This window comes from Podarcis tiliguerta, assembly GCF_965153285.1.
Source record: "Podarcis tiliguerta genome assembly, chromosome: 6".
Lineage (NCBI taxonomy): Eukaryota > Metazoa > Chordata > Lepidosauria > Squamata > Lacertidae > Podarcis > Podarcis tiliguerta.
Window position 1 is genome coordinate 7,840,658 of NC_139539.1, and position 16,005 is coordinate 7,856,662.

The 16,005-nt window shown below is 45.9% G+C and overlaps 2 protein-coding genes across 12 annotated transcripts in view; both read left to right on the plus strand.

Annotated features, from left to right (window-relative positions):
- Nucleotides 1-16,005, plus strand: part of PTK6 (protein tyrosine kinase 6) — a 736,207-nt gene that overhangs the window by 203,339 nt on the left and 516,863 nt on the right. The gene's annotated exons all lie outside the window — the stretch shown is intronic.
- The window catches only part of KCNQ2 (potassium voltage-gated channel subfamily Q member 2), a 129,432-nt gene that overhangs the window by 42,611 nt on the left and 70,816 nt on the right, over nt 1-16,005 (plus strand). For all 10 annotated transcript variants that reach the window (XM_083447304.1, XM_083447296.1, XM_083447295.1 and 7 more), the window contains exons 2-6: nt 1,514-1,604; nt 4,653-4,779; nt 7,101-7,276; nt 7,551-7,676; nt 14,106-14,216. In XM_083447304.1, coding sequence (XP_083303430.1) covers nt 1,514-1,604; nt 4,653-4,779; nt 7,101-7,276; nt 7,551-7,676; nt 14,106-14,216 — 631 coding nt within the window. The remainder of the gene's footprint in view (nt 1-1,513; nt 1,605-4,652; nt 4,780-7,100; nt 7,277-7,550; nt 7,677-14,105; nt 14,217-16,005) is intronic.

The following is a 16,005-nucleotide window of genomic DNA, read 5'->3' on the forward strand; positions in this document are numbered from 1 at the left end:
ATGGGCTGAGGAAAAAAAAAAGGAGAGCTGTGGTCAGGGCTGTCTTAAGCATATCCGACGCCGTGGTGCAAAGCACCCTTCTGGCGCCCCCGCTTTCCCAGAATTGTCGACCTTAGGGCTAGAGGAGGTGGGCAGCAGCAGCTGGAGGGCGGCTCCATCGGCGGGGAAGAGGCGGAGGCTGGACGTGGTGCCTCCCGGCTCAGCTGGCCGCTACGTGCCATGGTGTCCATGGCAGGCAGCAAACCGAACGAGAAGGCCTGCAGCGAGTGAGTGAGGGCACGTGCGCTCCTCCCACAGAACGTTGGCTCAGTTTTTTCCTTTTTAGCCTTCTGGCGCCCCGCAGAATTTGGCGCCTGCTGGCTAAAAGGGAAAAAAAACCAAACCAGCGCACGCACTCTCATTCACTCAGCGCGTTCATTCGGTGTTCCCCGGACTCTTGCCTGGCGCCCTTCAGAACTTGGCGCTCCGGCGCCCCGCGCCACTAACCTCTATGGGTAAGATGGGCCTCGCTGTGGTGACCTTTCCTTGAAAGTGACAGTAATACATAAGATTAATGAATGTTAATTTGACATCAGATGGAATGCAAAAGGTTATTAGTAAAAAAGTTGTAAAATTCGAAAACCCAACATTTAAGACATTAAGGAGATCAAGTTACACCAAGATACCAAAATCAAGATAAAGATTAACTAAGGTAGAGGGAAGGGATTTGCTGATTAAATATAAGATTTGGAATACAGTGAAGGGAGGTTTGGGGAAGTCGGTGAAATAAGTTAATGCAAGAAATTTTGTGAAGATGAAATTGTTTTTATTGTTGTTGTTGTTTTTTCTTCTTGACGTTTTGTGCTTTTGTAATTTTGTATTCTTTTTGTTTTTTTTTTAGTGTTTGTTCTTTTTCTGTTTTGTTTTTTGTGATAAAACTTAATAAAAATATTTAAAAAAAAAAGAAAAAAAAGGAAAGTGACAGTAATACAGCTGAAAGTTGACTTTCATTTCCATCTTCACCGTGTCAGATTTATGAGTAGTTTTTAAAATGTTGTTCTGAACTCATCTGTCGACACACACCCAGGGAATATTCTGCAGGCTGTTGCACTGGTTTCCATAACTGAGCTGAGTAGGCCTACTCTTCTGAGTATTCTTGGAGTTGAAAAAGGGGACTAAAGGCAAACTTCATCCTGAGCCAAAGTTGCCACATTTCTTTCCCAAACGGGCTCCTGCGCCTCCAAAGCCTTCTCAATTAACCAGCATTTAAAATGCTTAGCGCCCAACTTTACTATTTGGGGAGGCTCCACTGCAGTGAACTGGGCAAAAGAAAACACTCATATAGGCTTTTGACCTGAAGCAACACCACTGCTTGATCCTCACCCTGGGTGGACAGTGTTACACAATGGTTAGACAATGGTTTAACACAATGGTTTAACACTGGTTAAAAGCAGGACAGGAAGCAATGTCAGCTGCAACATTAATACCATTTCTTTTTCTGTCTCTCCCCTCACCCCCGCCCAATACTATTCAGTTTTCTACTCGTTTTCTCCTGCTTGGTGCTCTCCGTCTTTTCAACCATCGAGGAGTATGAGGACAGTTCTGAAGGTGCCCTTTACATTTTGGTGAGTAAACGTAAAGCACAGAACTCAGGGCTGAAGTTGTGTGGCGAGTTCCCGCCCCCCCAGTGGAAATAAAGACACATGACACAGTTATTAAGGTTAATGGGCTAAATAAGGCCACAGCTTTATTGGTTACAGGTGATGAGCGGTATTGGCTTAGGCATTGATCCTAACCAACTATATCTGGCTTCAGCCGTCCTCCTGAAGTCCGGGAAGGGTTAACCACCAGTAGGGGGAGTCCTGTTGATGCACATCAACTAGGAACTCCCCCGGGGTCGCCGATAGGGGGCGTGCCTTAGGTCCTCACCTCCCCAGGCTTCGGACAGGGCCACGCCCCCCGGTTCCTTTATCGGACTACCCTTCATTATGTGGGGCAGGTGATGGAGCTACCTCCCCTCCTCGATCTACAGAGCAATACCAATACCTATCCGCCAATACCAAGAAAGTTGTGACAATTTGTTACCAGGTAGGTGAAAACCAAGTGGCTGGTGCCAATTTGCCAGGTGGAAAAAATTCCTACCAGGCCCCTCAATGGCGACCAACCGAGGTCCATAGCAAGGTCACGGACGAAAACTGGGAGGGTGGGAAACTGGAGTAACTGCAGGCGGCAAAAGAGGGAGATCCCCAGCTGCGCCAGCAATAAATAGGGCAGACCACGCCCCCTGAGCCAGCTGATTGGCTGTCCAGGGGGTGATGCGGACGGGGATTCCCTCAATCGCGCAGAGGCTGAGAGCGTGAAGCCCGTAACCCAACCTCCTTTGGGAGGGCAAAAGTGGCTTTCTGAAATGGTCATTGCTTGGGTTGAACGAGTTCAGCTTGACAAAGTTCACTGAATCAGTTCGGATATCCCTGAACCCATACCCTGAAGAAGTTCCCATAGTTGCCGGGTGAACCAAACATAAATCAAGTTTATTTTGGGGAAGAATTGGCAGGATTTCTAGTCCATCTCCAAGCGCATTCTTTTACATGTGTTTCTGACTTTTTAGACAAGTGTTTCTTGGACAAACTTCTATTTTTTTTGGGGGGGGAGTGCCCCCTTGGTTCCACAAACTCACCCCCCAGTGCCCCCTACCCTATAAAAAACATTATTCAGAATGGTGGTATGCAGGACTCACTAAGGAAGAAAATACCACAATGAAACTCAAAACAGTAACAATTAATTGCACGTTTGTTCCAAATCCACTGAAAACTATTGAGTTCAGTTAATTCAATAAGATGGATGAACTTGATCCAGTGATACCAGCATTTCAAAGCCCGATAGTGATTGACACCTGCAGTGCCCCTTGCCTCTTGGCACTACCCACTGTGGAAAGCACTGCGCTTGGTCTTTAAACTGAAAGACTCTTGGTCTTTTAAGCTTAAAGATCATACGGAACTGTTGGGGAAAGCAAATCAACTATTTGAAGCTGAATTTTATATTTGCTGTATCCTTTAAGAAGTGAGTTTAGCCTCAATTATTGCTTTGGGTATCTAGAAATCTCAGAAATGGACATTGCAGCAGCAGTCACATATGTCTGAATTTGCATCTGTTGGCTTCTCATAGTTTCTAAATTTCCCACTTTCATCGCTGTGTGATGATTGGGTAGGGACAACTGCAGAATTCATAGAATCAAAGCAGTGCTCTCTTCCTCCACGACGTGTGCCGTGGTCCTCATATGATCTGACACAAAGCTGACTAGTTTTGCATCTTTTTAACAGCTTGATTTTCCTCTGCACTGCTTCCTAGGCTGCTGGTGGCAGGTTGAGTGATAGCTAGGAGGATTCTTGCTGACGCAGACACTTTGCAGGCTTCCCAGAATGCTTTGTGGCTCCTGATGCTTCCTGCTAATAACATTAAGATCTTCATCAGAAGAACTGCAATGCGCGGCAGAGAGGAAATATGGGGAGGAAAGCTCAGTATTTCTGACAATCTCACCTCTGTGGCCACGGGAGAAAGGGAATGACAAGATTTCCACGAAAGCAATAGCCAGCTTTGGTAATGGGACCTCCTATCAGATACTGGAGAATTACACCCATTCACCAACAAAGAGATAGCAAATTATCATGGGGTGAGCTCCTGGGTTCTTGGGGATCTAGGAAAGGATACTGGCTCCCTGACCGTGTCCCCTAATGACACCTCGTAAAGGTAATCCACTAAAAAAAATTGCTACCTGTAGATTTATTTATTTTTCTAAGTGAAGGAATTGCATTTGTAAAGGTAAAGGTAAAGGGACCCCTGACCATTAGGTCCAGTCATGACAGACTCTCGGGATGCGGCGCTCATCTCACTTTATTGGCCGAGGGAGCTGGCGTACAGCTTCCGGGTCATGTGGCCAGCATGACTAAGCCACTTCTGGCGAACCAGAGCAGGGCACGGAAACGCCATTTACCTTCCCACCAGAGCGGTACCTATTTATCTACTTGCACTTTGACGTGCTTTCGAACTGCTAGGTTGGCAGGAGCTGGGACCAAACAACAGGAGCTCACTCAGTCACGGGGATTTGAACCGCCAACCTTCTGATTGGCGAGTCCTAGGGTCTGTAGTTTAACCCACAGCGCCACCCGTGTCCTGAATTGCATTTGATTATGGATAAATAAATAACGCTAACATATATTCTCCAAATGGGGTTTTTAAGACATGGAGGTAGAAAACACCCTGGCTGTGGATTAGTCCAAAAAATATCTATTTCTTTCTGGAATTGACCTCTGGGGGAAGAAAAGTACACAAGCAAAAGTGAGGGTTCTTCCAGATGAAAGTTTATTGTGGGCTTGTTGCTTCTAATTCATGCATGTTTTCCCTCCAGTGCCATGCAATGATGTTGGCATCATATTCCCATCCCATTTGAGACAGATTTTCTGGGGGAAATACAGTAAGGAAAAAAAAACCCCCACCAGAAATAAACAACAGCAGCAACCATAAATAACAACAACAAAAACCTGTTGCTTGCAACCCATTTGCAATATCTTTGCGATGCATTTGCAAATGAAGTCCCTGTCTGGGAACACCCTGATCCTAAAGGATTGCCTTTCTTGTGTTGCCGTGCTGGATTTATCATACTTTTTTCGCTGCAGGAAATAGTCACCATTGTGGTCTTCGGTGTGGAGTATTTTGTAAGGATCTGGGCTGCCGGCTGCTGCTGCCGATACCGTGGCTGGAGAGGAAGGTTGAAGTTCGCCCGAAAACCCTTCTGTGTCATCGGTAAGAAGGGCTTCTTGGCTGAGTTGGCAGCTTCTGGTTGCAAATTGTTATGTACTGAAGTTCTCACCCTGGGCCAGCAGGGGGATACCGTAGATAGTTTTCACTCAGGTCCACATATGCAGATAGGGGATTGAAAGTGACGTTCAGTGATTGGCTAGTTACAGAAAGTTGCTACTGTAGCTTTGTAGTGGAGCTCTATATAAGCAGGTTGGCTGAACCCATCAGTTCAGTTCTGTTCTGGCCTGTGAATAAACAAGAGCTGTTTTGAAGAATCACTGTGCCGTCTGATATGTTCACCCACAACTTAACACAAATAATTGTTTGATCTGCCTGCTGGGAGAAGTCTCTAAAGCAGAGCTTTCCAAACTTTTCATGTTGGCGACACACTTTTTAGATGTGCATCATTTTGCAACACCGTAATTCAGTTTTACTAGCAAACCGGAGGTTAAACAACCCCTTTATAAGAGTGTTCGCATGACACACCTACACAATGCAGCAATACAGTTTGGAAAGCTCTGAGTAATAGATTGCGAGAGCCTTGTGGATCCTTTCTGTCGGTGCCCACAGCAGCTTGCATAATGCCTAGCCTAGGGGTCAGTAAACTTTTTCAGCAGGGGGCCAGTCCACTGCCCCTCAGACCTTGTGGGGGGCCAGACTATATTTTGAAAAAAAATTATGAATGAATTTCTACGCCCCACAAATAACCCAGAGATGCATTTTAAATAAAAGGACACATTCTACCCCTGTAAAAACACACTGATTCCTGGGCCGTCCATGGGCCGGATTTAGAAGGCGATTGGGCCAGATCTGGTCCCTGGGCCTTAGTTTGCCTACCCATGGCCAAGCCAACTTGAAGGCTCAAAAAATTGCAGAAGGTTGTAATAATTGCAGAGCCTCAGTACTTGTTCTCGTGGAAAACAATGGACAGAGATGAATTGCTGCGCCTCTCGCTAACAGTGCTTTGCACCCCAAATGGATTTTTCTTGCCTGAAATGGGTCCTTGAATTCTGAGAATGCTTCTTCCTTGTCTGGATAGAGCAGGGATGGAGAAGCGCTGCTCTGCCAGATTTTGCCCAGCATGGGTCCCAGTTTGGCCAGTGAGGCTGTTTCCCACCAAACCATGCCCACAACCCAACACCTGATGTGGTTGAATTGGCTGCATGACAGATTTCCCCATCAGGAGGAGGCTAAACAAGTACACACTAAACCGTAGTCTAGTGATACATCTAGACGAGGCCAAACACCCCCAAATGTGGAAGAAGCATTTAACGTAACATGTTGTTTGGCCTATAACATGCACCTGGAAGCTTAAAATGACACGGAAGGGCAGAAAAAGTTGGATTAAATGAAAATGTTATACTCTGCAAAGAGAAGGTACACAAATAACAGTGGAACCTTGGTTCTTGAATGGCTTAATTGATGAACAAATTGGCTCCTGAACACCAAAAACCCAGAAGTAAGTGTTCTGGTTTTGGAATGTTTTTCAAAAGCCAAACGTCTGAAGCGGCTGTCGGCTATTGATTGCCTGCGCCAATCAGAAGCCGTGCCTTGGTTTTCGAACATTTTGGGAGTCGAGCGGACTTCTGGAATGGATTAAGTTCAAGAACCAAGGTTCCACTGTACAAATATAAATACAAATAATAAAAACAACCTTTCTTCTCTTTCCACCTGGCATGCAGGCTGAGACACTACCTGCCTGTGGACTGTCTTGCCAGAGTGGTGCATGCTCTAGTTATCTCCCGCTTGGACTACTGCAATGTGCTCTACGTGGGGCTACCTTTGAAGGTGACCCGGAAACTGCAATTAATCCAGAAAGCGGCAGCTAGACTGGTGATTTGGAGTGGCCCCTGGGACCAAATAACACCGGTCCTGAGAGATCTGCATTGGCTCCCTGTATGTTTCCGAGCACAATTCAAAGTGTTGGTGCTGACCTTTAAAGCTCTAAACTAACCTTGGTCCTGTATACCTGAAGGAGCATCTCCACCCCCATCATTCAGCCCAGACACTGAGATCTAGCTCCGAGGGCCTTCTGGCGGTTCCCTCATTGCGAGAAGTGAGGTTACACGGAACCAGACAGCTTCTCAGTAATGGCGCCCACCCTGTGGAACGCCCTCCTTTCAGATGTGAAGGAAATAAGCAGCTATCTTATCTTTAAAAGACATCTGAAGGCAGCCCTGTTTAGGGAAGTTTTTAATATTTAATGCTGTATTGTTTTTAACACTTGCTTGGGGAAACTCAGCCAGATGGGCGGGGTTTAAATAATAAATTATTATTATTAAATTATTATTATTATTATTCCATCCTTGCTTATCCATACACAGACATCATGGTGTTAATTGCTTCCATCGCTGTGCTGGCTGCTGGGTCCCAGGGGAATGTCTTTGCCACCTCTGCGCTCAGAAGTTTGAGGTTTCTGCAGATCCTGCGCATGATTCGAATGGACCGCCGAGGAGGCACTTGGAAGCTTCTCGGGTCGGTGGTGTATGCCCACAGCAAGGTGAGCGGCAGATACCTGGGCAAGCAGCCCTTGTTCTATAGCCTGATTTGATTTAATAAGTTGCGTGCCGCTTTCCCATCAACCGTGGCTGACGATCGTCACGAGAGCATTAAGAAATGAGCAAACATTTCTGCTGCTGCAAATAGGACTCGTGGGAGCTGCAGTCCCAGAGATCTGGAGGGCACCTGTTTTGCAAAGGCTGCTCTGTGCATTACGGGAAAACCGTTGCATTTGAGACGTGCTGTTCCATTCTTTCTTCTTCATTGTGTTGCAGGAGCTGATCACTGCCTGGTATATTGGTTTCCTTTGCCTCATTCTAGCCTCCTTCCTGGTGTACTTGGCTGAGAAGGGAGAAAACGATCACTTTGACACCTATGCAGATGCACTCTGGTGGGGCTTGGTGAGTATCTCCTTGAGGTCAATTTCTTGCCATGATGTGGATATCTGCTCCTGCTCCTCCTCCTCTTGCGATTTCAGCTTGCACTTTCAGACTCTTTTGAGGGCCAAACTTGGTGTGAGATAATGGTGTGAACTGTGCATCTCCTTCAGGCTGCTTGCCAATAGCCGATAGAGTGGTACTTTGGTTCTCAAATGCCTTAGTACTCAAACAACTTGGAACCTATGCACTGCAAACCCGGGAGTCGTGAGTGGGCTTTGTAAAATTAACGAAGACTCTCTGCTAGAAGAGCGTGAATACTTGTGAGCTTTGTACAGAAGCAAGGCGAGATGGTGCTTTTGTTCTGCCGTTGTCTTCCTGTGCGCAGATTATCGGATTAAGAGAATAACAAAGTGGCAATTAGCGAGGTTCTCTGGCAGATGCAGTCGTCCTTTTGTTTCCCCTGTTTTTCTCGGATCTCGTTCAGGTGAGGAGTTTGGGCCTTCATTGCAAAGTGCGTGGAAGCCACAGATGGAGGAACGAATCAAATTCCAACGGCTCCCAAGTTTGGAAAGAAAAATGAATCAGTTAGTCTGTTACATCAACGGAGTGAGCCGTAGGGGGTGGAAAAAGCAGCCTGCTCTCCAAGATTTGCAAGTGGAATGCAAAGCAGCAAGGGGGAGTGGAGTCTGTAGACTTTAATGAAAATCCCAAAGGTCTTTCACAAGGATGTTTTGTGTGTGTGTGTGTGTGTGTGTGTGTGTGTGTGTGTGTGTTGTGGGGTAGTCATGCTGCTGCCTGTGACTTTTAGAAAGCGTATTATATTTCGTATTATAACATCACAGTGTGGAGACGGCTCAGGCCTATAAGAAGTTAAAAATAGTATTAAAAATGGCATGGATGTTGTAGGAGAAGATTTGCATTACTCATAGCCAGGGATGTGATGGGCACCATCTGGTAGGTGCCAACAATGTACCTATAGTCTACGCATTTCTACAACTGAAGCGTGACGTGGGAGAAAAAAAAGAAACGCAACCACATGGTGCTGACATTTCCCATTCCCAAAATGCTGCATTTTGAGTGTTGGGAAAATGTGGTGTTGCTGCAAGAGAAGTATTTCTGAGATCCAGCACCAAAGGCCTTCTGGAGGTTCCCTCACTGCCAGAAGTAAATTTATAGGGAACCAGGCAGAGGGTCTTCTTGGTGGTGGCGCCCCCCCTGTGGAACCCCTATCGTTCAGCCCAGACACTGAGATTCAGCGCCGAGGGTCTTCTGGCGGTTCCCTCGTTGCAAGAAGTGAGGTTACAAGGAACCAGACACAGGGCCTTCTTGGTAGTGGCGCCCGCCCTGTGGAACGCCCTCCCTTCAGATGTGAAGGAAATAAGCAGCTATCTTATCTTTAAAAGACATCTGAAGGCAGCCCTGTTTAGGGAAGTTTTTAATACTTAATGCTGTATTGTTTTTAACACTCAATTGGAAGCTGCCCAGAGTGGCTGGGGAAACTCAGCCAGATGGGTGGGGTATAAATAAATTGTTGTTGTTGTTGTTGTTGTTGTTGTTGTTGTTGTTGTTGTTGTTGTTTAGTATGTTTTCAGTATCCTGTTGGAAGCTGCCCAGAGTGGCTGGGGAGATCCGGCAAAATGGGTGGGGTATAAGTAAATTATTATTGTTGTTGTTGTTATTTTCTTTGATGTTAGATGCTTTGCATTGGCTGAGCCAGTGTTGGTGAACTGGCTTAGAATCATAGAATAGAATCATAGAATCATAGAGTTGGAAGAGACCACAAGGGCCATCGAGTCCAACCCCCTTCCAAGCAGGAAACACCATCAGAGCACTCCTGACATATGGTTGTCAAGCCTCTGCTTAAAGACCTCCAAAGAAGGAGACTCCACCACACTCCTTGGCAGCAAATTCCACTGTCGAACAGCTCTTACTGTCAGGAAGTTCTTCCTAATGTTTAGGTGGAATCTTCTTTCTTGTAGTTTGGATCCATTGCTCCGTGTGCACTTCTCTGGAGCAGCAGAAAACAACCTTTCTCCCTCCTCTATGTGACATCCTTTTATATATTTGAACATGGCTATAATATCACCCCTCAACCTCCTCTTCTCCAGGCTAAACATGCCCAGCTCCCTTAGCCGTTCCTCATAAGGCATCGTTTCCAGGCCTTTGACCATTTTGGTTGCCCTCCTCTGGACACGTTCCAGTTTGTCAGTGTCCTTCTTGAACTGTGGTGCCCAGAACTGGACACAGTACTCCAGGTGAGTTCTGACCAGAGCAGAATACAGTGGCACTATAATTTCCCTTGATCTAGATGCTATACTCCTATTGATGCAGCCCATAACTGCATTGGCTTTTTTAGCTGCCGCGTCACACTGTTGGCTCATGTCAAGTTTGTGGTCAACCAAGACTCCTAGATCCTTTTCACATGTACTGCTCTCAAGCCAGGTGTCACCCATCTTGTATTTGTGCCTCTCATTTTTTTTGCCCAAGTGCAATACTTTACATTTCTCCCTGTTAAAATTCATCTTGCTTGTTTTGGCCCAGTTCTCTAATCTGTCAAGGTCGTTTTGAAGTGTGATCCTGTCCTCTGGGGTGTTAGCCACCCCTCCCAGTTTGGTGTCATCTGCAAATTTGATCAGGATGCCCTTGAGTCCATCATCCAAGTCGTTGATAAAGATGTTGAATAAGACCGGGCCCAAGACAGAACCCTGTGGCACCCCACTAGTCACTCTTCTCCAGGATGAAGAGGAACCATTGATGAGCACCCTTTGGGTCCGGTCAGTCAGCCAGTTACAAATCCACTGAGTGGCTTCCTGTTGTAGAGGCCGCTCCTGGTAACCAAGATGAAGAGGAAGTGGGGAGGTTGGCTCGGTGTGGGCACGGTGGCAGACCCACTTTGACGCTTCTGCTACTGTGCCCGTACTGTAGTGTCCTCTTCACACCTTCACCTTTTCGGTTACAGGCAGCAATCTCCACATTTAGAAGCCGGGTGAGCAATGATTCCCCACTCAGCTCCACCTGTTTGCTGCTCTTCCCCCCTGCCCATTTTACAAAATTGAGTTTTAATAACAGGTGGGCTCACACAAAAAGAAATGAAAGAAAAACTAGGGTTAATAATAATAATGATAATAGATTAATTGTCACAATTGTCAGTAAAGAAATATGTGATTTACTGAGTCAATAATAAAACTTGCATGCCGATTTTTTTCCCAACTATGGCTGTCTAGAAAAAACAAAGCCATTTGCCCCAAGCCTGGGGGTCCTTTGCCAGCTTGAAAAAGAGCTGATTTGCATTGATTAGCAAAATGCTAATTGCCTTGCGAGAAGGGTAGGCGCTTTGGCAATTTTGGCCTTGCAGTAAACGCCCAACCTCCCTAGCTGTATCCCTGAATCCTCTCCCCACTTCCCCTAGCTCCTATTTTAGGACTGCAATACTAGGAAGAAAGGGAGCAAATCTGAGCTTTTAATGAGGGGGTGTGAAGCAGCCATTAATTTGTTCCTTCTGGCTAATGAGCTGTTTAAAATGGGAAGCAGGTTAGCAGGAGGTGCTGGAGAGATTCACACTGGATAGACTTGGAGTCCATGGCGGTCGGATAACGTTTGGTGGGGTGAAAGGATTCCTGATTAACTTTCAGCCATTCTGGAATCACCTTTCCTTTGCACTGGGTAGCTCACTTGGTTAGAGCACAGTGCTGACAACGTCAAGATTGCAGGTTCAATCTCTGTATGGGACAGCTGCAAATTCATGCATTGCAGAGGGTTGGACCTGTGATAAGAAAAAAACTGCTCCCTTTCCCTTATGGGGGTATTCCAGAGCCCACATAGAGTCCTTGAGGGTTCCCTATCAGTTGGAGAAAATAACAGAGGCCAACCAGAGTACATTGAGAAGCAAAGCGGCTAATTAAGCCTGATCTTTATTAAAGGAAATAAACTGTTGCAACAGGGTCCCCACTCAACACATGCAGGAGGGAGGAGAACCCTGAACAATGGTGCGCAAGTCCTTATATAGACTTTTGAAATTAGTCCAAGACCACCACCCCCTAAACATCATACATACATCACAAGGAGGCGGTCTACAGCAGAAATCCTGTCTGCTAGGATACCTGATAATGGTCACTGATTGCTTTACCCAGGTGGTCTGGCCATTCTTTTGTGATGATAAATACCTTAATTCCTGAATCCAGGTCACAGGCTCACCCACTTCATACACAAATACGCCCTTAGGCAAGCAAAAGGCCAATGGGAAGGCTTTCCCCATTTGCCTCCCTTACTGCAGAGGGATATTTGAGGTCATTGGGAGAGTCAAAATGGCTCCAGGATTTCTCTCCCATACTATTTCAGACACATGGTTCATATATTTAGATATGTGCGCATTTATGAATATTTACACTATATTTGAGACCTTAAACTTCTTATAACAGACCTGATGATCCTCAGTGTCCCTTCCAACTCTACAATTCTATGGTTTTTCAAACCCACATCCTCATCTTCACTGGCTATAAAACCATGCCCACTTCCTCTCCAGGTATCAAGAGGGTGGCCTGTGGGAATGTTCAGGGACGCAGGAGAGGATATATCGTTTGATTATAGCCTTTCCAACTTGTGTAAACAAGTTCACAATTTAGCAGAGTAACGTTCCCCTTTTTAAACTCACAGCGGATGCGTTTGCTCAGACTTGCTAAAGCCTCTATAATAACTGTTCTGGTATTTTCCCCTTATTGCCTCATAAAAGATAAGACACAACACAGTCTTCTATAAAAGTATAAAAAGAGTTTACTTACATTCTGTTCACAATTGGATCCCAGAAGGCAGACTTAACTTAGAAAAGTAACATACACCTGGAAACTATCCCATAAAGAGACAGTCTCTCTGTCCTTTCTTGGCTAGAAGCATCTTTGGGTAAGCAGATGTTGCTTCTTCAATGCATGTAGTCACACAGAGAGAGAGGGCTGCCCTGCCCTGTGCTTTTGTCCTTATCTGCACAGGTGAGGCCACACCCACCTCTAGTCACATGCAGAGGAAGTCCGTCCCAGCCCAAAAGGAAACAGGAAGTTTACCTGCTGGCTGGACAAACATCCCTCCCCATGTGTAAACATGTTCACTCTAGGAATGTTGTACTTGACTGCTCTTGTGTTTCACATCCCACATGGCCTTCTCAGGTTTCTTGTGTGTGTGTGTGATAATCAGTGCAACTGAGAGCAAGTGTGGTGCAGCGAATTGGGTGCCAAACTAGGACCTGGGACACCAGGGTTCAAATCTCCACTGCACAGGCAAAAATAGATGGCTTCCCACCCTCAAGGGGGTTACAGTCTAAAATAGACGTGAGGTGAGGGGCAGATAAGGATGAGGAAAGGCCACCATGGACCAAAGTTCAGCCCCTTCCCACCCCAAATTATGCATTCTGCTCTTTCCTCTTTCCCCTCGGTACAGAGGAAAAGGACCACCTGGAGGAACTGCAGCAAGGATAAAGAGTTAAACAAGTGGTTAAAATTCTCCATCGCAGAAACAGATAATTGGATTAGTCATGCAGTGGATTTACCTGGGCTGTACCATTTCAGCTTGCAACATGTGGTGGGGATTAGGAACCTTCATTTGTTGGAATATTTTTGAAGATAAGCAACCACAACACACACAAAACAAGTGTATCACTAGGGAGAAAGGTCCTAGCCCAGATGCAACAGGTTATTTTTGTAACTGATGATACTTTTCTCATTTGGTGATAGTTTCATTCTCCCCTTGCAGATGAACACAGCGAAATAAATCGGAGGACACAATTTTCCCAATTAAGATTATTTTGCCAAAAATCCTGTGTTCGCCCCAATATTTTTATTTTTTTTTGTCCAAACAGCATTCCCATTTATGATTGAATGCTTATGGATGTAGACTAGCACAAATTTAGCATTAGGTTCTCAGTTTTAAAAAAGTCAGAAGATATAAAAAATTAAGTGGTAAACCCATTGAAATATGTGATGAATGAGATTTTTAAAAACAGATAAAATCCCAGAAACATGGAAAGAAGCCTATATTACAGTATGTAAGGTAATGAGAATAATGTAGAAGAATAAGAAAATGCAGTTAAAAAGGAAATCATGGAAGGAGTGGAAGGGAAGTAAAAGTAAAGACATACAGGAATTAAACAACTTGGAGGAATGTAGATATGCTACCATTATTATGATATGCTCATGTTTTATATTTAGGTGATCACTTTATTTTTGTTTTAAGCACGAATGTAACAGAGTACGTATTGATGGCAAGATATAACAGAAAAGCAAATAAAAATATTATTTTAAGAAAGTCAGAAGATACAATATTAATTTCTCTTAGGAAAGAATTATTGGGAGTGAAATTTCATATGGAAATATTTTATTCTTTTGAAAAAGTGTGCAGTCTATTAGACACTGAACCAACATTACCCTTGAAAAGCCGCTATTGGTGATATCTGCCTTTCCTCAGATTACACTGACTACCATTGGCTACGGGGACAAATATCCGCAAACCTGGAATGGACGCCTCCTTGCTGCAACTTTCACCCTGATTGGCGTTTCCTTTTTCGCTCTTCCAGCTGTAAGTAGGCACTAGGCAAGGCTCATTTTTATTAAGCTCAGTGATGAAAGTAGTCTTCATCACTCTGTATGATTCATTGTTCTACATCAAGAGTGGAGAACCAAGCCAGCGATTTAGTCCCTGATCATCAGCTGATGAGTGGGAGTTAAGCCATACTTGGCTCAGCCGTTCTACTGATTCAATGGATTTTGACAGGTGGGCGGGACAACCTGCCTGCCAATCATGAGGTGTCCTAACAATGTCACCTTTGGCCAGCGAGGCCAATCCTAACCTGGCCTGGTGGAGCCAAAGAGGTTCCTCACCCTGTTTCACAAGGACAGATACCCCTGAGGTTGCTGCAGAGGTGGTGAGTTTGGAGTTGCTCTCCTGAATCATCAGCAGTTGGGTCCAGTTCACACGATATTTCTGAAGTCTGAACTTGCCCTGCGCATGTCGCTGGCGCATGGTCCCAGCTCCACCACACTTTGCATCCACACGGAAGGTCATACAGCCATGGATTTAGTTTTTTAATTCAAATCACTTTTGTAGATCACAGGTACACCTATTCCCAGGGTAAAAGAGAAGGGAGTCTGGATAAGTAGTAGGCAATAAATTGGGGAAATGCTGTTACCCTGACCTCTTGATGGGTTAAGTGGTTAAGAAGTCGACACAGTGCAGATGTGCTGGCAGAGCCAATCTGGTGCTACTGTTCCTGATAGCCACAAGCCTGCCATATTCCTGTGAGGAGGTCTCGTCTGAGAACACAGCCTTATCACGTTACAGGGGAGGAGAGATCCTTCAGGGCTGCATTGTTTGGCGAGCCCCGCCCCCCCCGGTGGAAATAAAGACACATGACACAATTATTAAGGTTAATGGGCTAAATAAGGCCACAGCTTTATTGGTTACAGGTGATGAGCAGTATTGGCTTAGGCATTGGTCCTAACAGACTATATCCAACTTCAGCCCGTCCGCTTGAAGTCTGGGAAGGGTTAACCACCAGTAGGTGGAGTCCTGCTGATGCACATCAACTAGGAACTCCCCCAGGGTCGCCGATAGGGGGCGTGCCTTAGGTCCTCACCTCCATAGGCTTCGGACAGGGCCAGGCCCCCCCGGAATCCTTTATCGGACTACCCTTCAATATGTGGGGCAGGTGATGGCGCTACCTCCCCTCTTCCATCTACAGAACAATACCAATGCCTAACCACTAATACCAAGAAAGTTGTGGCGATTTGCTACGATGTAGGCGAAAACCAAGAGGCTGGTGCCAATTTGCCAAGTGGAAAAATTCCTACCAGGCCCCTCAACGGCGACCAACCAAGGTCCATAGCAAGGTCAAGAAACGACAACCTTATAGGGCGGGAGGGTGGGAAAAGCAGGAACAGCTGGCAGGTGGGGAAAGAGGGAGATCCCCGGCTGCATCCTGCCTTAAATAGGGCAGGCCACGCCCCCAGAGCCAGCTGATTGGCTGGCCAGGGTGTGACATGGCCGGGAATCCCCCCCAATCGCATGGGACTGTGAAGCCCATAACCCCACCTCCTCTGTAGGGTGGAAGTGGCTTTCTTGCAGCACCAAAGAGGCGAGGAAAGGATTTCAAAATCAGTCAGCTTCATTAGCACGGGACTCCTAAATTCCAGAGCTCTGCTCCCGCCAAACTGATGTCTAGGTTTTGTGCTGCAATCCCCACGTTTTGTGCAGCCCCCCCCAAAGACTGAGCAATTGACACTCACAACCTCCCCACACCACTGCCACCTCCCTCCTTTCAAGTGATCACATGATCTGTTGCTGGCCTAGATGCCTCTATAGATTCAGG